Here is a 22,471-nt window from a genome sequence, read left to right on the forward strand (position 1 = left end):
TCACTTGAGCTATTGCAGGACTGCTTTTTTTTACACTAACCCCATAACTTCTCAGTCAACTGAGCTTTTATCCTAGTTTCATGAAAAGCAGCACATATTCATGTTTCTCCCATAGACTATTTCCTAACTCCATCAGATTTTAACAGGGTAGACTGAGAAACCGTCACCATCAACGTGTGGTAGAACAAATCAAGCTGTTGCACATCTGAAGGACTTGCAGCACTGCTGCAGCACACACACAGAGCAAATTGGTTGCTTACAGGAAGCAGACTTATTACATATGCACAGTACAGTCTGACTTTCCACTGAGTTGCACTACACACTCATCTATCCACAACCATCAAATTGTTTGCGCACATTTTCAGCACATGTCTATATTTTACACATAAAAGATCTGAAAAACACATCAGCCCTGGTCTGAACATACATGATGAAGTTAAACAGTTCAAAAAACGATACTTGAATGAAAATTCTCCATCTGGATTTCCAAATTAGTATATATATTTTTATTTAAATATACACACTAAACATAAGGGATCCAGATGAATTGTTTGGGTAGCTCTGCAGACTTACTACCTGCTAATGTTCTGCAAGAAATTAAACATAAGACGGTGTTCACCAACTAGAACCATCACTTGACTTCATACTGCCTCAGTAAACTTGCATTTAGTTCAACTTACTGATGAAGGCCACACAATAGTTCTCTTTCTTTCCTGTATTCTCCACTAACTGCTAAAGACACCAAAGCATTTTCTCAGTGTTTATGAGGCTGGAGATGCAGTTGAAGCTCCATTTGTGTAACAGCATAGTTGTATTTCAATACATAGTTCTGAGTTGAATCCAGAAAGATCTGGAGAAGGTGAAGACCAAAGTCCCAGTCTGATATTTTAGTCACATTTCAATTTGATAGTTTTTGTCAAGGTATTATCTGTCTTCTGTGAGACATTTGAGCCCCTGTGGAAGCCATGTGCTCCTCTCCCTGCAAGCTGAGGGCAGATGAATTAGGGCCAGCTGCACCTGACTTCTTACCACCAGCAGACAAAGCTTCCAGGTCCCCAGGTACAAGCAGCTCCATTTATTTTCATCAGCACAAGCCTCCCTTTGCTTGGGTTTGCCTGAGGAGAGTGTTCACCCTTTACTGCTCAGCCTAATTACTGACTCACACTAATGGCTCATTACTGATTCAAATTGCTCAGTCTGTTGGCTGCATAACTTGGCCATTAGCATTTTCTAGAGGTAAGACTCTTGGAAAAAAGCAGGAAAAAAGCCACAGAGTGGGCTAACTTGCCCACAATTGCAGCCCAGGATTTTCCTGCCAACAAAGCCTGCCTTTAAACTAATTTCTGACAGTTAAACCCACAAAAAGGAACCCAATTCTACATGTTTAATTGGCAGGAATTTCAAGTTGCTCGTCTTAGATTTCTCAGCAGGAATTTCAAGTTGCTTATCTTAGGTTTCTCAAACTGTTTCAGTGTTTTCTTGTATGCTGCAAAACTCACTGAGAAGAAAGCTTTTTGCAGCTTCATACGAGAGTCATGTCTACACATAAGATAGTAAGTGCACAACAAGCTCAGCCTGGGTTTTGCTTTCTGCAGGTCCATCAGAGCTTGCATTTCACCAACAACTGTTCAGGCAATTGCAGATGCTATTGTCAGCTTCTGCAATAGGGAAACAAGACAAGTCAAAACAGGCCTGGAACGTTTTGCACTGCTAAAGACTTGATATAAGTTCATACCACTCAAGACTCTTCATGACACTGAAAGTACTCCAGCCCAAATTTACCCTGCAATTGCATCACCTTCAAATCCCAGATTACTGGGATCCATCCTTTTCCACTTCCTTCATTCAGATGGTTTTAAAATGGTATCATACAGTGTCCAGAACTGTAAACTACCACTAATGAACCAGTATCCCCACTTGAATATATTTCCTCTTCACTCACTTTTAATTCACTGTTTCCAGTTTTAAGAAGGAAGACCAGGTGAATTTACAGAGATAAGCAGTTACATGGCGGTTTTTTGCATCCTTCTTTGATTCCTAACCAAACTACATTTAAAACCTTCTTGTGACTGTAAAAGACTCTAGTCCTGATTGCAATATGCTAAATCTGAGCTAAAACCCCAACACTTCCAAGATAAAGAAAATAAAACTTTATTTTGTTCCATGTTTACTTTCTTTGTCTCAAAGTATGGCACAATGTCCCTGTGGCTGGAAAGGAATGCTCTGCATTCTTTAAGCAGGGAAGAAATCCAGTAAGGTTGGCTCCAAAGATGCCTTTCACTGCTTCTTAAAACATTAACAACGTCCTAGTGGGAGAGACTGGGGAGATCCAGACCTCCAGAGGACAACATGCATTTTCCTAGTGTCTCAGGACCGTCAAACTAAGCAGCAACTGGAGCAAATTAATGCAAGAAGCTCCTTATGAGAAAGGACTGTACAAAGAACAAAATAAATCTGCAGGTTCTGGATGTCCTAATCTCACAGAATAGCAATGACATTTCTTGGGAACGTGTTCTTCACTTCTGGGAAAAAAATCAGCACAAAAAGGACATTGGTACGTGCCTGAGCTGCAAAAGTCACAAAGCAAGCATGCCCTGGAGGGCCTGGGTTTCCATTCCACCTCATGCAAACACACCTCCATCTCCCCAGGCCCAGGTCTGCTCTGCCTTCCAGCAACTGAACACTTAGACACAGAATAAATCAATACGGCCTATTTTAAAGTTTTAGGTTTGGTGCCAATTTAACTTGATTTAAATTACCTTATGGGGCAAATTGTATGAGGAACTGGCATTGCATCATACAGCAATAGCAGCAATGTAAGTATGGATAACCAGAGTACGGAATTTAGAAAGAAGAAGTATCACTTGCCAGCATGCTTGCTTGTTCTGTGCAGAAAGCTCCACAGAACCACTTTCTGGAACTACATGCCAAGCCACATAAACATGAAGCCATTTCGTTTTCTTCTCATCAGTAAAGAGAGCCTGTGAGTGGAATCATGTGTTACCTCGTATCTTCTGGTACTCCAACATATCTACTGAGCCCCAGAAATTAGAGCTCAACAGGAAGGAAAAGAGGGCAAAAGATCTGGAGAAAGAGTTATTACCAATAACCAGCCTTTTTCTCCTTCCAACATTAATTTGCTTCTTCTAAAGGAGAGCTAATATACTAGTAAAGTCTTCATTTATTACCCAGCAACATAAGCCTACCCATCCACACTGTTTCTAAGGCAGAGCAGCCTCCACCCTTTTGCCCTGAAGACTTGAAAGGCAAGAAGTTTATTAGCTCATATTTTACATTCCTGTATGAATGAGAAAAAAGAAATCACTTTTGAAAGTCTTAGCTATTCTTTGTCTTCCTCAGAGTACCTATTCTGTGCCAGATATACTCTTTGACTACAAGACCCTCACTCAGGAATGGAGAGAGAGAGGAGTCTGCTGTGCAATGGGAAAATTCCAAAAGCTCCCAAATCAGATGGCAGTTGCCCAAAGAGATATCAGAAGTTTCCAGGCTGTGCCTCTACAACAGAAGAGTCATCACTGACCTAGTTCCTGCGGGAGCTCTCTTCATCCTGCCCTTTTTGTCACCTTGCAAAGGGCAATCTTTGCAACAAGTGTCTGAACACTCAGCTAGAACAAAGGGTTATGTGCATGCTGGCTTGCCATCAGTATTCAGAGAAGCCACACCTGCAGCAACCACATTGCTTCGAGAAAGCCAGGCAGTTCTTGATTCCAGCTTCCTTCCAACAGGACCTGATACTGGAATTTTGAATCAAGGTAACTTAAGGCAAGAAAAAAAAAAAACTGCTAAGAAGGATAAATTCATTTTTAGATTAGTCATTTTCACCACAAGATGAAAAAGTAATACTGTGTCCATCAAATTTTAAACCAAATTATTGCAGCTTCTAAAAGCCCTCTTGATTTTAAAGACCCATTAAATAGCTGTTCAAAAGTATTTTTCTAACATGGTGGAATAGGGCCAGACTTGCTTATGTGTGGGTTTCTAGCAGATATGAACAGATTCAGAACTGCAGAAGACAGAAGGTTTACATGACTGAAGCATTCTGGCCCAAAGGGAAACATTTCCCCTTTGACAGCTACTGCACAGGACGTTTCTACAGCCACATGACCAAGCATACCATCCTCAAAACAGGATGCCACAGGCAGCACCAAGGAGAATCAATTTATATTACAAATTTTAAATTAGTTCATACAATTTACAGTATTCTTTTTGCATTCTGAGTTAATAAAGGGAGTGTGGAAGAAAAAACAAGTTCAGATGTTTTCCCCTTTTGCTCCTGTTTCTCATGAAATCCAATGTCAGCTGCTTTCAATTCTAGAACAGACCAGGACTACCCAGGTAAAAAGCCTACAAATAACTCCAAAATAATGCAGATTTCAAGAGCTATTTGATTTGCTTGTACTTCAGGCTAGACTGGCAATGATTGCATTAACAGAATTATAACCATGTGTTCAGGTGCCAATTACACATTAATGCATAATTACAGGTTTAAAGAGACATATCCTTACCTAAAATATGAAACAGGCTTCAGCATTCAGTCTCAACTAAGTAGTTTTCCTTGCATAATTCTTCTCCTTACCTTAAGCTATTATATATAAGCAATAAGCTGCAGAGCAGATATGCTCAAAATCCATCTCTACCCTGAACAAAGCAATTGAATCCCCATTAAGTGCTTTCAGGACCTGATTGACATTCCCAGCATAGCAGATGTCCCTCAAAGTACTGGCATCAAAGTCAGTGTTTTCCTTCATTCTGAAGTGTCAGGAATAACTGTTTTAGAGAGTTAGCACTAAAAATTCTGCTTTGCTTATCAAAACAGGAACTTCTCCCAGGAAAGAGCATTCATCCTCACCAGCAGAAGTGAGGATGCATTCAGCACAGTTTTTCTGGAGCACGGAGACAAACTCAAAAGTTGACTCTCCACTGGGGCTAGAGGGGAAAAGGCTGAAAATTAGGGTGTGGAAAAGGCCTAAAGACATATTTGAGTGCTCCTCAATGTATACTTCAGTGGTAAACCCTCCCAAAACCATTTCAGCGAATGCAAACCAGAGGACACAGGGAAGAGGACACTATAAATATCCACAGGAGAAGAACAATGACCCATCTAATACCTTGCTCAGGAAGGGCAAGGACTGAAGACAGGAGTGTAAAGAAGAAGAATCAATGCCTGTGAGGTTTCCAAGCACTGCTAAGGTTTAACCCAGCATTGCTTCAGCTGGCCAGAGGGTTTCATGCACTGTTAAAAAATCCCAACTTTCAATGCACACAAAGCCACAACCATGACATTGGCACCCCTATTTCCCAGAATACAGATCATACTGACAGCCTTCCTAATCTCTAGGGATTTTACTGAGAAATGCTCAGTATGTTACTTCAAGGTGAACAAGAAGAGGTTATTCTGGACCCAGCTACTCCTTAGGGAAGCTCAGCTTTCTTGTACTTCAACTCAGCTGAGAAGCACAGAGCAGAGAACACCCTTTTCTACTCCACAGGGAGAAGAACAGTCATTTTATAACTCCTCCTGAAGGGGGGCTCTAGTGGCACATCACCCCTGCATCCTGGATCTGGTTAGGAACCCATGTTCTGAGCTATCTTAAGGGACTTGGCTGGGCAGCTGCTGTTACAAAAGTTGGTGAAGCACAGGACTCCTCTCACCTTTCCTTCCCGAATTACCCTGGCTCGATGGTTTATCAGTTACAGAACCTAGAGGGAAGAAAGAAAAAGAAAAGACATCCATTTAGATGCTGCACGATCATACAAAGCATATTATGTCACAACAATACAGTCAATATCTCAACCCATAAAGCATCTTTTTTGTCAACAGCTCCATTTAAGACTCAGAGAGCCTGTGGCTTCAACCAAATTGAAAAGTATAAGCAAGTTTTATGCCTGAAGACATTAAATTGGGATAAGGGTAAACAAGAAATCTTTAGTAGCTGGATCTAGTGATTTGAAAGACCTCAACAGAGCATCGTGCTAGTAAGAAACCTGGAATAAATCCAAGGGCAAGAAGGAAAGATCAGTAGGAGTCACTTCTTTCATTTGCAAATGTCAGGAAGAACAAATCAAAAGCAGATGGGGAGAGTGTGCAGGGAATGCAAGCACAGTATTCCAGAGGAAAGGGATTAAGTGGGACAATTTGCAGAAAATGGATTTCAACCAACCCCTGAACATCCCCAGATGTTTGAAATGGGACATTGAATAAGATTCAGCATGTACTTGAACAGAAGACATCTCAGGTTGTTGACTATAACTTGTATCTTTACATAGTATGTATGACTCTATGCTTGGTTCTGCACTGTGCTGTAGTGCTTCATCACAGTTTTCTACTAAAACTTGAACAGGTAATAAAAGCTTTTCAAATAAATCCATTACCAACGTGTATAAAAATCTGTGACGAGAGCTTTTTTTTTAATAGCTTTATTCACAGGAAACTGATTCTTCTATGCACCATTACTGAACAATTCCAATGATCACTGAACATTCAGGAAACATGGATCAAAAGTCAGCTTTAAAGAAGGTAGCTCTGACAGCCCCAAGAATCTGATCAAGACAAACTCTGAAGGTAAACTACTGCTTGGACACTTTCACTTGCAGATCAGTTCATCACAGATCTACTGCTGATTACAAGTAGTAAGCACAAACTCCGTATTGGTCATCATAGGTCTAACATCTGTGTCCTACAGCACAACATGACTTTACTTTTCTGCAACATGATTTCATAAACAGCATAAGACTAACTGAATAGATCAGTAAAAGTCTAAAACATGCCCTACCAAAATGATATACTGGAAATGGTGTCATAAAGTCATATTCTAAAGGTTTAAGCCAAATTAATGTAGGATTGCACCTTAGACTAAAATAGGATATTAATCTATTTTCTTTGCACGTGCCTGTGAAAAACCAAGCATCTCCTCAAGGTACATTGGGTCACTGGTTCACAGACAGCTCTCCCTCCCAACTCAAACCCTTATGCAAGTCATTTATTACCACAGTTATAAGTGCAAGTTTGCTTATTACCACAGAACACCCTATAGCCAAGAGGACACCATATAAGGTGATAAAAAAATCAAAGTCCAAAAGGTTTGACTGCTGTCATGCTCCTAGCTAAAGGACACACACTGCAAGGTGTGAGAGGAGAACTATACTAAAAACCCCTGATGTGCAGATTGTAGAGCATGAAGCTGTGTGGCACCACTGAACATGTTAGAAACACTCCTATGCTAACTGCCTTTTCCTTCTTTAATTTTTTGGGGGGGAGACAGGAAAGTGAGAAGGGCAGCACAATTCCAGTGTTGCCCTTCAATTCTCCCCAAAGTACAGAACTACCCTGCCTGTGTTTACTGTGGTGTTGTCACAGCAGGATTGTTCACAACAGCTCACAAAACCAGACCACTATTGATCAGGGCCGTATGAAAATGTGGAGCCCAATCTCATTCCACTTGAGCCATGGACTACCATACCCAATGGTGTGAAGAAAAAAGAAAAACATTATTCTTTTTTAAAGAAACTTGTGAATTTGGCCTCAGTAAACTGCTGGGCAACAAAGTAATGCCAGGCTGAGTGCCCAGAAACACATCACTTAATAAATATGAGTAACAGCCAGGGTCTGGACCTCCCTCTTGTGAGCTGTGGCACAAGCCCAGTGTTGTCCACCCCATGACACAAACACAGGGATCCTAAACTAAGCAGCATGGCCAAAAGACCCAAATTCATTATAACAGCAGGACCCCAGAAACTGACAGTTTTGCACAGAACCACCTTCATGAATTAACTGAAATCACTCTGTACAAAAAAAAATACTCCATGTTCCACAAAATACAGCCCAAGAACCATTGCATTACAATATAGCTCATGGAAAAAAGTTATCCCATCTGTTCAGCAAATCTTTGGTGTTGGTGTACACAGCAACACTGACTTTTGCCTTGGCTGCCACAAGTTGTCCCCTTAGTGGTTTTTCTTACTGAGCCTTGCAGAAGTGTCTGTATCCTAATTGCAGGGTGGACATGCAGAGTCCAAAGTGCAGCATTAAGTGGGGTAAACTGGCCAAGTCACCTGAAAGATTGGGCTCTCAGAAGGATGCATTCGCCCCAACCCTCTGGTTATCAAGTTAGTATTTGCTGAAGCCACTCCCACAGTACCTGAACATACAGGAGTTTTGTTCTGTACAGAAGAGCCGCTAATAGGCTTGCCATCAGGTGTCACACACCAGCAGTATCCAGTGTAGGTATGGCACTGCACCTGTTTAATAAAACAAAGAGCAGGCATTTCATTTCTCACTCTATCACCAACCTCTTTATTATCATTCAGCATCTTACTGGAAGTCCCACCCAGAGGTATCACAGACACATGCTTCAAAGCAAGAAGGTCTTACAGAAGATTACCTTTGATATCATTATCTTTTCTTCCCTCACCATCCCCCCACCCAAAGAAAGGTGATTTCTCCTACTCCAACTCCTGTAGCTGAAATTCAGGAGGCAAAAGAAGTTACAAGTAATCATCTGAGAACACTTCAGTTGGGAGATGCAGCAGGTGTGTCTCAGCTCATTCCACTCTCTGCTACATCCCACTTACTCTTTACTATTAAAAACTTGTCCCGCTGCATCCCAGCTGGGTTATGGAAAGGCCACCCTATCGCAAATTCCATAGCCACTGCTCGAGAGCAGCATCTGTAGGGATTTCAGAAGCGTTTTGTTCAGTAATGGCTATAAAAGCTCAATACTGACTTGGTTAACAAACCTTCTCCAGATAGATTTAAGCTCTATTGTGTTACTATGTCAAACTACACAGCAGGAGCAAGATCCAACGTGCTCGCTCTTCGTATATTCACATGGATTTAAGAACATTTGATGAAGGTTCTAGTGAGTCAAAAGGTACACAGTATAAAATTAATCTTGATTGACTTTAAAGTTCTTTTTCTGAACTGAACATCTAGAGCTGCCCAGTTCTTTCCTTCACCACAGAAAGACACCAGATTTGCAAATTCAGATACAGAACCTCTCAAATAAGAATAGATAAGTTCTGATCTAGCAAACTGATCTTAGTAACATCTACAGAGATATTAATTCAGGACCACTAAAACTTCATTCAGCCTAACAAATCTAATGATAGCCTTTGCCTCAGCTTTCAGAGTAGCCAGCAACTGGATGAAATTCAGGATCCCTCTGACATCTTTGAGATAAAAGTAAACTACCATTGTACAGGCATCTGTGTGAACACTAACAGGTCCCAAAATTCTTTCAAACAAGCATTCTTTCAGCTGGAGTTAAATGTGCACATCAGTACCTTGAAATGGTATAGAAGTGCATCCTGTTACCATAAACTAGAGATGGCTCCTTCAATACATTTCTGAAAAAAAGCCATTAAAGGAGACCATTTTAGAAGCTGCCTTTTTATTTTACTTGTAAAATGAATTCTGTCCATTTTCTCTTTTTCCAAACAAGTTCATTGAAACCAATTTCCAGTTCCAGTCCTCTTCACACAGAAGAGAAGAGTGATGGGGTGTTTGTGCTGGTCCCCTCATTAGAGATCCTTCAGAGCAAAACCAGTCATTCCCCCTTGCTGACAGCTGGCTTCAATGCCCTAAGGTAGCAAAGTTTGTTCAGAGACTTAATGACATTTTTTTTTAAAGGCTTTGAATATCACATAAAACATGATCTAAGAGCAATTATAACACAGTACGTCGTGTTTATCTTGGGTTTTACTTGTTTATCTTGGGTTTTACTAAAGTGCAAATCAATCATTTTGCCTCAAGCATTTACTTTTAGAAGCCAAAATCAACAGTCATCTCATGTACACATGTTACTGCAGTCACTGTCACTGCTATTTGCAGATTCATTTTTCTTCTCTCAATATATCACAATATTGATTGCAAATTACTCAAAAGTACTATGACTATAATAAGCAATAATCAGGTTAGAAAATATTTGTTATAGCTCAATGTAATCAATTGAACACTCAAAACAAATGTGATGGATCTGCTTGGATTTATGTTTAGAGTTTATCTTTGCTGATCACACACACACAAGACTGCATTCCCAACAGCACAAGAAGCTGCATTAATTGTAAAAATCCTTCCAAGGGATAGAACTAAATGCCAGGATAGGGGCTCGAATTTGTAGGGCAAGACCATTCCATGTTGTGCTATATCAAAAAAGCCAGAGTACCCAGCATTTAAAAAACTCAGGTATTAGTCAATTGATAGCCCTTTAGCCAAACCTTCAGAAAAATAAAGTACATGGCAGAGAGTCCAAAAGAAATGTACTGACACAAATTCAGGATAGATGCATTAACTAAGAGTATGTTATGTAACTCACCTCAGTGGAGAACTATGAATTACATATACTCATTTATGGAAGCCAAGAACATTACATCCATAAAAAAGTGAAGTAATTTACTAAATAACTAGGCTAAGAAATGCTAGTCTTCCTTGGACTGGTATCCCATGACCTTTTCTTCCCCTGTGTTGCCATTAAAAAAAGAAATTGCCATTAAAAAAAAAAAGAAGAAGAAAAAAAAATCTGAGACTGACAGCACTCAGCACTTTCTCAACAACCACAACCATATGTTTTACTGCAGTACCAAAGGACTTCCCTTCTACAGATAACAGCTGCAATTAAAGCTCAGCCATTATCCTAAAGGCCAGACAGCTAGCCATGAAGAATGGGCACTGCAGAAATCTCCAGAATCAGTGCAGCTGTTTTTCCTGAACATCTCCACACTGAGACACGCTACCTTTCACCATGATAACTGACTGGGTCTCAGTACAATTTAGGGTCAGAACAACAGTGGCCTACAGCCTAGAGTTTGCAGCTTAACGGCTGGGAGGGAAAGTAAACTCTCCATCACTTACACAGGACTGGTATGACACTGAAAAAAGTGTAAAGGCAACAGCTGATCCAGTACCCTTTCTAAGCACTGTGTGTAAACAAACATAAAATGTCAACGATTTCAGCGCACCTCCGGCAATGAATATCCAAAATCTGTGGGTTTACTTTAAAATTTTCCATTGACCTTACATTTGAGCTTTTACTTCTAAATAAAATTTCCATTGTCATACCAAAATTCAACCTCATTCTCATCCTACTCACAAAGTAGTGAGATTTTTAAACACTTATCATCAGGAAAGTAAGTATGCAAGCCTGACAGATGTTTACTAGACAGATCCAATCTTCAGTTATTGAGTTAATTTTGACTCTATCAAAATAGATGTTAGAAAAAGCGTGTTTGACTTTTTTGGCTCTCAGTCTTCTAAAGCTAAGCACTGAGGCAGAGAAAATACAATCTTATATACTAAACTACAATCTTATATATTAAAATACAATCTTATATACTTAATAGACTTGATTGTTAACCAAGCTGCAGCTACAGAACGACTGTTACTGCTGGAAAGGTACATGACAGAATTTGGTATCTCAGATTAACACAAAACAGCTGTATTGTAAGTTACACAATAGGAAATCAGATAAATAAAACCTTTAAATCATTTGAGGTCTTCAACAGATTCCCCACTAACATCTACATTAAAAAAAAAAAAAATCCAATTGCATTTTAAAGCACTGCAAGCAGCCAAATCCCTGATCATGCAGAAGGACACTGTTCCTATTTTTCATGAAAAGATAGGTCATCTTACCTGTGTCTCAACTGAAGGATGAAAAGCATGAGGGACAAACCCAAGAAAAATTGCTCCATATCACCAGTCCCCAAATTAAAAGTGTAGCAGCAGTTTCTCTATTCCACCCTGCCTCTACAATGTGTGAAATCAAACAGCAGCCAATATACTGGCCATATGATTAAACACCTGCTCTCATAAAATTCCTTACGATATATAAACTTTAAAAGAGTAGTCACTGGGCAATAACTCTGCCTCTTAAGTTCTTCAGGGGGGAAAGAAGCCATTCTTTGGGTTTCTTCAGTATCTCACTGCCAGAACCTGATTCCCAAGTAAAGCTTCTAAACAAGCAAGCTTCTGAAGTAAAGCTTCTAGACAAGCAAGCAGCATCCCTTTATATCTATTTAACAAATGAGGATCAAGGGGGTGTTGCTCAGATAGAAACTGGAAGTGAGAGAAAAATTGTATCACATAGGATGGAGAGAACAGAGGCAAAGCAGGAATCCTCTGATGGCTGAAACCAGTTTCCATGGAGTTACAGGAAGAGGTAGTTTGCTGTAAGAGGCTTGAAGGAACCTTGGACAAGCACTGGGTGGACAACAGGAATACTCAGACTAGCCTCTCACTGCTGTTCAGATGAAATGTTTAGCAATCCATTCCTATTCCATCACAGATCAAACAAACATTTCCTGGCTCCTTCCACAATGGAGGGCAGAGATGAGAAGGGAATAACATTCATTCTGTATTGAAAGCTATACTTCTATGAGAAAAGAAAAAACACACCCAGTTTTTGAATGGCACTGCAGAGGCTAAGGGCAGGCAGCAGAGCTACTGACGGCATTCACAGCACTAGGCAAGGCTCCAAATCCTGGTTGCATCCAGGTGCTCCTTGTAAACACTGTAAAAACAGCTAAATAAATAGCTCCAAGTCAGCAGGTCATCTAGTCTGACCAAGGGAACAGAAGCCAGTGTGACACAGCAATTCTTTAATCAACTCTTTCCTTTGTTCAAGCCTCTGAGACTCAGCTAGAAAGTCCTCTGAGAATCCACGTGAGTGGCACACAACCACACACTGGCCTGATGGCTATTTATCTTACCTCTGCATGGTGATCCTCTGTTCTGGTGCACATGTCTTGCTGTAATGCTTAGACCCTGCATCTTGTAATACTTTTTGCTACATTAAGAGTCAGCTGATTATTATCAGAAGCCTGCCTTAACATTATAGGCAATATTAGGGGAGCTATGAATTAGTCTGCATCTTGTGTTTAAGCCTCTTTGGGACTGCAGCCCCTTAAACAATTCTTGTCACTTTTTCTGCTCTCCACACATATTTAATTCTTCACAAATGCTGTTGTGCAACTGCTCCCACCAGGGCTTTATGCAGCACCCACCTCCCTCAAGTCTAAGCACCACTCAAGAAATGCTTCCTCCATGGGAATTTCACAGTTTATATAACCAGGGAAAGAAATTATCTGAAGCAAAAGAATCTTAATTGTGATCCCATCACACATGCTGGCACAGATGTTATTTTTGGATCAGGAGAAGGGTTCTCAAGAGAGGCTATCTACCTCTGACACAGAATGTGACACTTTGAAGCTATGACCTTGCATTGTCACTTCCCCTAAGTATGTCCACTCTCGCTTTAAGAACCTGTTCCTCTGCTATCTCGACTGGTAATTCTTTGAAGAAACACCATAAATAACCAAAGTTCTTACCTCCTTACCCACTCATGGTTTATCTTTAGCACAACACACAAATGAGAAACACAATGAAAGCCACAGGAAGAAAGCAAGTGTTTAAGTAGCAAACCTGCAGAGCAGTACTCACAGAAAGCTACAGCTACCATCTTTTATAGAAGGGATATCTTTTAATTTAAAAAAGCCAGAACTACCTACTATTTAAAAACCAGATGCTTTTAAAAGAGTTTTTTTTAATCTAGCAAGATACACTGTGATCTTCGGAAATGAGAGGTGAATTCTTTGAGAGCTTAGTATTGCTGGAATCTGAACACTGATTAACAAATAACAGCATCCTGGGAATGAAGGACATGTCTATACAGCACCTTGCTGCATTAAGAAGTGAGTTTGAAATTCTGCCCCAGCATCATGCTACACTAGCCAATACAGAGGAGCAGACTTGGATCATGAAATCACACTGAAAGCTGAAAGGGTTCCCCACATCTTTAGAAAGGGCTGTTTGGGGAACCTGGGAGAAAACAAACTGTTTATGTGCATTACCATAGTGTGGAGTGAAACTACTGGTATAGATCATAATATAGATCTCTCTTTCCAAGCAGACTTATATTACAAGATGTGGTAATGCTCTGGAAGCTATCTGATAATGCAGAACTGCTCTGATAGTCAGCCCCGTCATAAAACCATAGGTTTGGCTGATGCACTCACTTTAACAGAAATCTCAGTGCTACATCATAACTGCACCAGGAGTCAGATTTTAAGAACCCTAAACTCAAAGAAACTTTCCAAGGAGATTTGCCCTCAGTTTTATGCAGACTTGTGAGGAAAAGAAATCACAACTAGACAGTGGAAGGTGGCAGCAAACAGCAAGACGTACTACAAAGTCTCACAAAACTACACCCCCAAGGCAGGATTAACATTATTCATGTTCATATTAATCTCTCTGAAACAGATCCCATTTAAAATCTCAGCAACCTTTTCTGAAAAACTGCTTGGGGAAAAACTATGAAGAATGCAAGTCTCCCTCAGCCCATGGCAACAAGCCCAATGGCACTAGGCAGCAAAAGAAAGTGTGCAGATTACCCACTAGTGCCTGTTGTTTATGAAGAACAGATCACAGCAGGTTAAGTGCAGCATAGAAAAGGAATGGCATTTATGGAAAATACAGCATACCAGCAAAAAGGCAAAAGTCTTGGGAACACAAACAGGTTTTAGTCATGGTTAATTCTGCACAAGAGCAAGTGACCTCAGTTTTCTACAATTAATCAAATTACTCGTATCTAACAAACATTCTTGTGTTGTGAATAACTCAAATTTTATCTGCCTGCTTATATTACTGTGGGCTAAGTGTAGAGAAATTTTATTATAGGAAGTAATATTCCCCACACAGACTGAAATATAAAGACATAACAATTCCAGAGGAATTAATCAGATCTGCTTCCCCATTTACAGTCATACCATCATGCCTGCAAGTGGCATCACTTCTTCATCCTGAAAATGCATGTCACATTTGTAGACGCCTAAGTAGCAGTAAAAGGGGATTTGATAAGATCTTGTCAATTCACGTACTCAACAATAAGGGAAGCACCATAATGTTGCATAGAAACAGTTATGACAGTCAGCGAATTGACAAGTGCCAGCTCCTCTTGATGCAGTACACAAACCCCATTATACCTAGTCATGCATAAGAAAACTGGAAAACTGATCAGCTGAGCAACAGAATTGGTGACAAAACTGATTTCTGTCTGAATTTCACAGGCGACGAAAACCAGACAAATCACACAAGTGTTTTAAGACATGCATGATGTCTCTCTACAAAGGGTTTAAATGCAAGCCAAACTAAGGCCTTTGCCTTTAGGCCCTTCTACCTTTCACCCTTGTTGCCACATCTAACTATGGTAGATGCAGCCCTTCAGGGAAGCAGGAGGAAGTAAGGTGACAAGGTCTTCCTCCCACGGGGCGCATGCTCCCACGCGCAGAGCGGCAGAGGAGATGCGTTCTCATCACACCCCTGCAGCCCCATGCAGCCTGCAGTGCCTCCAGCCCCAAATCCAGTACTGAACTGCCTACAGCTCCAGCAGCTGGAAAGGGCAAACTTCAGCTGCTTTCAGAGGAACAGCCCCACCTTCAGTGTTTACCCAGAGTGACTGCAGGTTTGTTTTAATCAAGATAATTATGATGAACTACAAAAGCAAAGTTCAATCTTGTTAAGGCCAAGCAGGCTCTCTGAACATAGTTACTACTACCTAATTCTCCCACATCTGTACTGCTCTTGCTTCTCAGTCCTACAACAATTTCAAGAATTTCCAACAATTAATTAATTTGTTAATTAAAAATCAGACTCTTGAAGTCTGATGGCAAGGACAATGATGTGGGGGCCTGAATACCTACTGTGTTCAGTTGGTTCAGCAAGATGACCTGAAAGCCAGGCATCTACAACTTGAATGAGGGCTGTAAAAATTCAGACATTTGACATTCTAAATATATGCATTTTTCTTCTACATAAAACTCCCTTTCAGTAACAGTTACACAGAAAGGGGGAAGTTGTTGAAAAAGTCTCCCGAGCCAACTTTATATACCCTGAAACACGTGCATCTGCTTAGACTCTTGTTGGGATGGGGATTCCATGTTGAAGAGCACAGTGGTTATTCTTCCTAGAAACTTCATTGAGAGATGCTGTTCTGTTGTAGACTTCCCATTTGAGATTTTAGAGTCTAGATGGACCAACACTCAGGTATCGAACCAGAATAAACTAACAACAGTCCAGAGCTGACTTCAGCAAGGCCTCAGGGACTTCCCAAGAACACAGTCTCCCTGTAGAACAGAACCCAGGAGCTTCAATTCTCTTCACAAGAGATGCAGTATCAAAAAATACCTCCACCAGATGAGATCTATTCATGAGTTGCTGGAAGCAAAATTGTTTAGACTGTTCACCAAAATTCTAGTCTTTATACATCTTTTTTAAAATCAAAATTTAATTCGTTTTGACGAGAAGCTAAAGGGAATACCTGTCTCAAAGCAGGTTGAAACTAGTTAGCTTTCTTGGACATTATTTTTCACTTGAATCTTATGCAGGGACAATTATCTTAAATGCTGCAATATAACTGATGAAGCTGGTTCATGAGGTATGTGGAACTCAGGGTATTTTTATGAACCAAGGAATTATATGAATTTCAGTTAATTCCAGATACAAAGAGATCACTTCATCATGCCAGGTAAAACAAAAGCACTTTAGTGTTCACAGATAGAACTGAATGGAGGAAGAATGTGAAATATCACTTGGCTGCCAACTGACACCACACAATTTTTGTAAGCAGTTTCATGCTGCCCCTCAACTGGAAACCAACACTGGCTAAGGAATGTGCCAAGGAAAAGTCCAGCAACTTCTCCACAATCCAAACACTGGTACCAACCTTCAAAATAAACCTGTCTGAAACAAAGCTTTATCAACTACACTATCAGTCCAGCCTTATCTTTTATAAGGATAAAAATTTCACCTACTTTCCTCTCCAAGAGGTTGGTGGACAGGCAATAGACATTTCAAAGTTTGCTTTCCTTACCCCATTTTCTTGAACTATGAAGTTTAACATGGAACACTTTGTGCTGTGCTAGCTTTTATAAACATTAGCCTCCAGTGCCAACAGAATCTGAGAAGCTCTACACAAAATCAAATTTCAACAATTGAAAGTGCACTTAAAACTGCAAGAAACTGCAGCCATCTTCTCTTATCCCAACTTTACCATGATGGTTCACACAGTACAGAAACAGAATGCTGCTCTAAATAAGCATGCAGAGTTTGCAGGATGAATACAACTTTTTCCACATCATCATCAAAAACAAAAACACTCCCACACACCAGATAATGGGAGGGTAAGGCTGAGGAGGGGAATAAAATTTTTGGTGGGTTATCACAAAAAAAAAATCTTTCCTCTCCTATTCCTCCAGGCATCACAAAATGTTTGAACCAAATCCAAAGTTCTCTGCTGTTCTCATCTTTTTTAAGCCATTATTGATTCTGTTTTGGACTTTCTTTTACCTTCAGAAGACCTTGCAAACAACCAATGTATCCTAAATTTTCTCCAAGAAAGAAGGTATCTAGAGCAGTATGAGATGTATGGAAGGTTAGGAAAAAACATTCTGTGATTTACCTAAACCCACAAAGTAGAGGTCACAGGGTTGCAGGTTTTTGGCTTTTTAGATGCATGCAAAACGGAGCAGACAGCATGAAACTGTGTCAGGAAACTGTGCATTAGCCATTTCTAACAGCCAGTTCAGTCAGCATTAGGACACTGATCAATATGCTAGGGGTAACAGAACCAGGTATGGCTCTTCATTTCCACCCTGCTCTGGCAAACTTCAGCAACTGAACAGTGAGGAATCAAAAACCCAGACAAAGCAGTCTCATCTCCTCTCTGCCAGTCCTCCAAATCACTACAGGACCTATAGTACAAGAAGTAACAAGCAGAAGGAACAGGCTGAACAGACTGCTTTTTTTCCTGGGATAGATGAAGCAGAGGTAAGAGCAGAATCAGCTGCATCCACCCTGCTCTGTGTGTGCAAGGCACAGCTCTCTTTACAGCCCCTCTTCATGGAAAAATCGACCTCCCCTGCAACTGTTTTTCTTTCTATGCAACGCTGAAAATTAATGCCATTTTTTTCTGTACTACACTGGAGCTGGATGCTATTGCATATGTGTATGTCTTTTAAGGTATTGTGACTGAATCAAAACTTCCAGTTGGTTAACAAAGTTCCCAGCTTTCAAATTTTTACCCAAGTAACTGGGTCAGAGTGTGCATCCACTCTGCTATCATCACCTGGCTCACCCCTTAACACTTAATCTCCCACAGACACCTGAAGCCTGGCTGAATGAAGCAAATACAAATTTTACCTGCATGAAAGATCCATCCTCATTGCATTCTGGGATGAAGACTGCTTCCTGAGGCTTCTTTGCCTGTTCCAGTGCTTGAGCTCTCTCTAACAGACACTTGCTTTGGCCAGCATCTACAAGGAGAAAAGCAAAACTCACTTACATTGCAATTTGGCCTCTCCAAAAGCTACCAGATGACTCACGCAGCTGCGAGGAAAAACCCCCAAAAAAATAAATATAGGGCATAAAAGACCATTACCTGCACATTCACAAGGTAGATATGGAGTTATCACTCATAATCCTAAAGACAAATATGAACTCAGACAATGAAATTACAAGTCAGTTAATTAAGAGCTGCCTAATTTCCTAGTCAGTAGTTTTTATGGTCATCTAAGGATCCTGGAAGCTTCTTTCAACCAGCACTGAAGCACAATGTCCACACAATGAAAGGCCATTAACAGCCAGAAACTAGATGGCTGAGTATCACCAAATAATTCAGGCCAAGCAGTGAGCAATGTGGAAAACAAGTGATGACCTCCTCTTCTCTGAGTAACTCTCCCGGGAAGATACTAAAATAGCCAGTCATCCATATGAACTTCCCCCTCTGTGTGGTTCAGATGAGGCAGATACACCATTTTCTGTGCTTTCCTGAAACTCATCTTTTACCTCTAGTCCCAGTGCTTAATGCCAGGTGTGCATTACAACTCTCTCATATCAGTTACTCACTTTGAAGACAAGAAAAAAAATTGCTCTGCAAGCCGAGTTTGAAGGGGTTAAGATCTCAGTTCTTACTTCAGATGATGGCAAAGTGCAGCATGACCTTAACCCCTTCTATGTCAAGCTCATGGTTACAGAGTATACCCAGATAAGTCTAACTCTAATGATTGATGAGTAAAAAGAGGGAAGTTCTGCCCTGCAGAGATCCAGATTGACTCAGTGTTTACATTTTAAAACATCAGGTCTAACAATACTGCTGTTCAGTCTAGAAAGAGAAGGAAAACAGTAAACATCTGTTTCCATGGCACTCTGACACCAGAACTAGCACCTTCTTTCTTCTCCCATTAATCCCCTGACAAGATTTTCAGTGCAGAAACTTCAAAATCTTTTAGCAGCACCATACAGAGTGAACAAATTTCAATCCTCATTGTACCAGGCATGGAAATCATATCGGTTAACAAAAAATTCCACTGGATCCCTGATGATCACGTTCTGTTTCATCAATCACATGAACTTTGACAACACAATCACTAATACCAGCATTAAATTAGAAAGTCAGTCTGGGTTCTTAGAGCAACTGAGTTCACATTGTGTGGCAATAAAAGTAACTTCCACCCAGGCATCTCTAGACACAGAAATCAATGATCATGCTGTAAATAGTTTTCATAAAGACAGACCACAGCTTTCAGGCTGAGTACTTTTATTTATACATCTGATGACTTGAGAGATTAAGTTTTTGTCAACACAGTTTCATTTTAAACACAACACATTACTTCCCAAGAAGGATTTCACAAGTCTTCTGAAATTATGAAAATCAAACTGTTCTCTCTGGAAAAAGAATTATTCATAGCAATAGTATACAGTAAAAATGCCAGCTGCTTAGGCCCTGCATTAGAAAGCAATAGCACCTGTATCAATTCTGCCAATGACCACTGAGTGACTACAAGTTGGTCATCTCACTGTCATATGACCTTATGTCACTTCTGATCCTATGTCACTTAACTTTAGACTAATTTGTTTGTTGGGTGTTTGCAAAATACCAAAGCACATGGAACTTTGATCTCAGGTGGGCCCATTATGCACCTATATAAAGAGTGAAATTGTTACAGAATAAAAAAGACTTGAATAAAATTTACACTGTATTTTTTTTCTAGTTATCCATCAGCTTTGACATGGAATTTCCTTTCTGCCTGCTTGCCAATGTGACCAGATGATCAGACCTTGTTTGCACATCTCCAGTGGAAGATAGTCCTGCCAACTGATCGTTACAAACATGTGCTCACTCTTTCAGCTGAAAAGGAAGAACTTGCAATGCTTTTAACTGGAACACCTATTACCTGCAGATCTTCTGCTCAAGCTTAAGAATTTAATCTTGCTTGGTATGACAGAGATCATTACTACAAAACCAGATGGTGTGCCTGCACTTTGTTTCATATCAACTTCTGCTTCACAGGAGACAACTAAGTAGGGGAAAAAAAAAAAAAAATCAGCATGGATTATGGAGGTGTGTGCTCCATAATCTATGCTGATTTTTTTGCACCTGTTTTTTTTCTTGAACTTGCAAGGAAAAAAACAGGTGTGAATTTCTCACATGACAATCAAACCACAAGTTCCCAAATGAAAGTGTTTTCTAGTCTCCATATATGAGGATACAAGACTGCAGACAAGCATTTCTGGTTCCTCTCCTGAACATAAAACAGAAGCATAAAGCACTTCCATATAGCACCTGCTTTAGTGCTGGCACACTCACAACTACACGACTGAAACTGAATGCATCAGCACGGAGCTGGTAGAAACAAACATTTTGTGATATCCCCTGCAGAACAAGTACATTAGAAGTCCAGGCAGAAGGGAAGCTAACCCATTTCTTTGTCCAATTTATCTAATGAACAAAGAAACACGCACAAGATCAAGCCCTTACTTTCAGAAGATAACATAAACACATTACTGCTAAGGTTACCATGTCTCTCCTGGCAATTTTAACAGGCCTTTATAGATTGAACTCTCTACTCCCACCCAGCAGAGCACACTTCAGAGCACACCACCACTACACCACAGTGTTAAAGAGCTCATCATTGTTGCAGCACCTTATGCACTTCAATCACAGGCTCAAGCAGTGACTCTTCCCAAATTGCTGCTCAAGTACAGAGAAGACAGTTTTTCTCCTTTTCATGAACACTCAGGACTGATTACTTCTCCCATTCTCCCTCACTGATTTCCAAAAGGCATGCCAGTCTTTTCACAGCCTTGATTTGGAACACCTTTATACCACGCTGGGTGGAGAGGTGCGTGCATATTGCTATCTTTTTTGTCAGTCTTCCACAGATCAGTTCCAGTAAAAACAGTGCCTTTAAGATCAACATTTACCAGTTTGTTTTTAAAAGGACTGTCAATCCTTCTCTTCCTCACTCCACAGGCTGGTATTTTTATAATGTTTGCATCAACATGTGATTTCAGTGGGATGACTTCACCTTGCTATTTTTGCTTTGTTAATTAGAAAATGTAAAGTATTACATAAGTGCCAAGTGTTTAAAAAGTAACTGTCAAATAGCTTACCCCAAATAAGATGCATTACAAATTTCACTAAAGCTTGATCCTATGATTGTAGGTTCATATACCCTATTCTGCATTTTGACTGCTTACCCAAGTGTTTCAGCACTTTCTTGCATGTTTTTAGAAATGTTATCTGGAATATCAAACATCATGTTTATAAACCAGAGTGGCATTAATGCATTCCAGTTTCATGGTTCAAGCAGACTAAATTGGACACTTTTCCCTCCATTACATTAAGTGAAAAACCAAAACAGCATAACTGCTTTTGAAAGCAGACCTGCTGAATTTTACTTTAAATATCTTCAAACTTGGGACAGATTCACTGTAGCTCAGAAAGCTGCCTTTTAAAGAAAATTAATTCTCAAGCTGGCAGCTGGCAACCAGAAGATTGTTAACTACAAGAAATATTTTTGACATCCCTGGCCTAATCAGCACAATGCAGGTGTACATAATTTGGATTTTGCAATGATATTGGCTAGTTACCATGGCTGATCTTATCCATGAATAGTTTATTCAAACAAGACCACCGTGTCCCTCATAATGTACACACTGCACTCCTGAACAGGCTCCAAAAATTCCAGCATCCTCTCTTCAACAGGCAGAGGCAGTATTGACACTATACAACATCATGGTACAAAGACCCAAGCTCTCCTAACAATACAGAGTAAAACCTCTCCAGGATTCACATAACACTAGCAGCAAATCAATACAATGCAACCACTAAAATCTATAAAAGCTACTTAATTTTAATTCTCCTATGTTTGTATCCAAAGTTCAAACAGCAAAAATTGATCCAAGAAGCTTTTTAACTATTTTCAGTTCCATTAGGTAACTGTCTCATATAGCCCAGGTCTCCATCAGACATGAAGCAGTTCAGCTACACTAATTCAGCAGGTTCTTACCCATCTACTCAATTATCTGTGTATTTGCATAAATGGATCTCAGCAAACTACAAAAACATGCCTGTCTATTGTACAGGATATCAATCATAGTCACTCTCCTCACTGTTTT

General features: G+C 40.1%; 1 protein-coding gene across 5 annotated transcripts in view; it reads right to left on the minus strand.

Moving 5' to 3' along the window:
• The window catches only part of SMOC1 (SPARC related modular calcium binding 1), a 129,754-nt gene that overhangs the window by 61,996 nt on the left and 45,287 nt on the right, over window positions 1–22,471 (minus strand). For all 5 annotated transcript variants that reach the window (XM_059849670.1, XM_059849669.1, XM_059849668.1 and 2 more), the window contains exons 3-5: window positions 18,212–18,324; window positions 8,160–8,259; window positions 5,674–5,721 (exon numbers count right to left, since the gene is read on the minus strand). In XM_059849670.1, coding sequence (XP_059705653.1) covers window positions 5,674–5,721; window positions 8,160–8,259; window positions 18,212–18,324 — 261 coding nt within the window. The remainder of the gene's footprint in view (window positions 1–5,673; window positions 5,722–8,159; window positions 8,260–18,211; window positions 18,325–22,471) is intronic.

The sequence above is a fragment of the Haemorhous mexicanus genome, chromosome 6 (genome assembly GCF_027477595.1).
Source record: "Haemorhous mexicanus isolate bHaeMex1 chromosome 6, bHaeMex1.pri, whole genome shotgun sequence".
Taxonomy (NCBI): Eukaryota; Metazoa; Chordata; class Aves; order Passeriformes; family Fringillidae; genus Haemorhous; species Haemorhous mexicanus.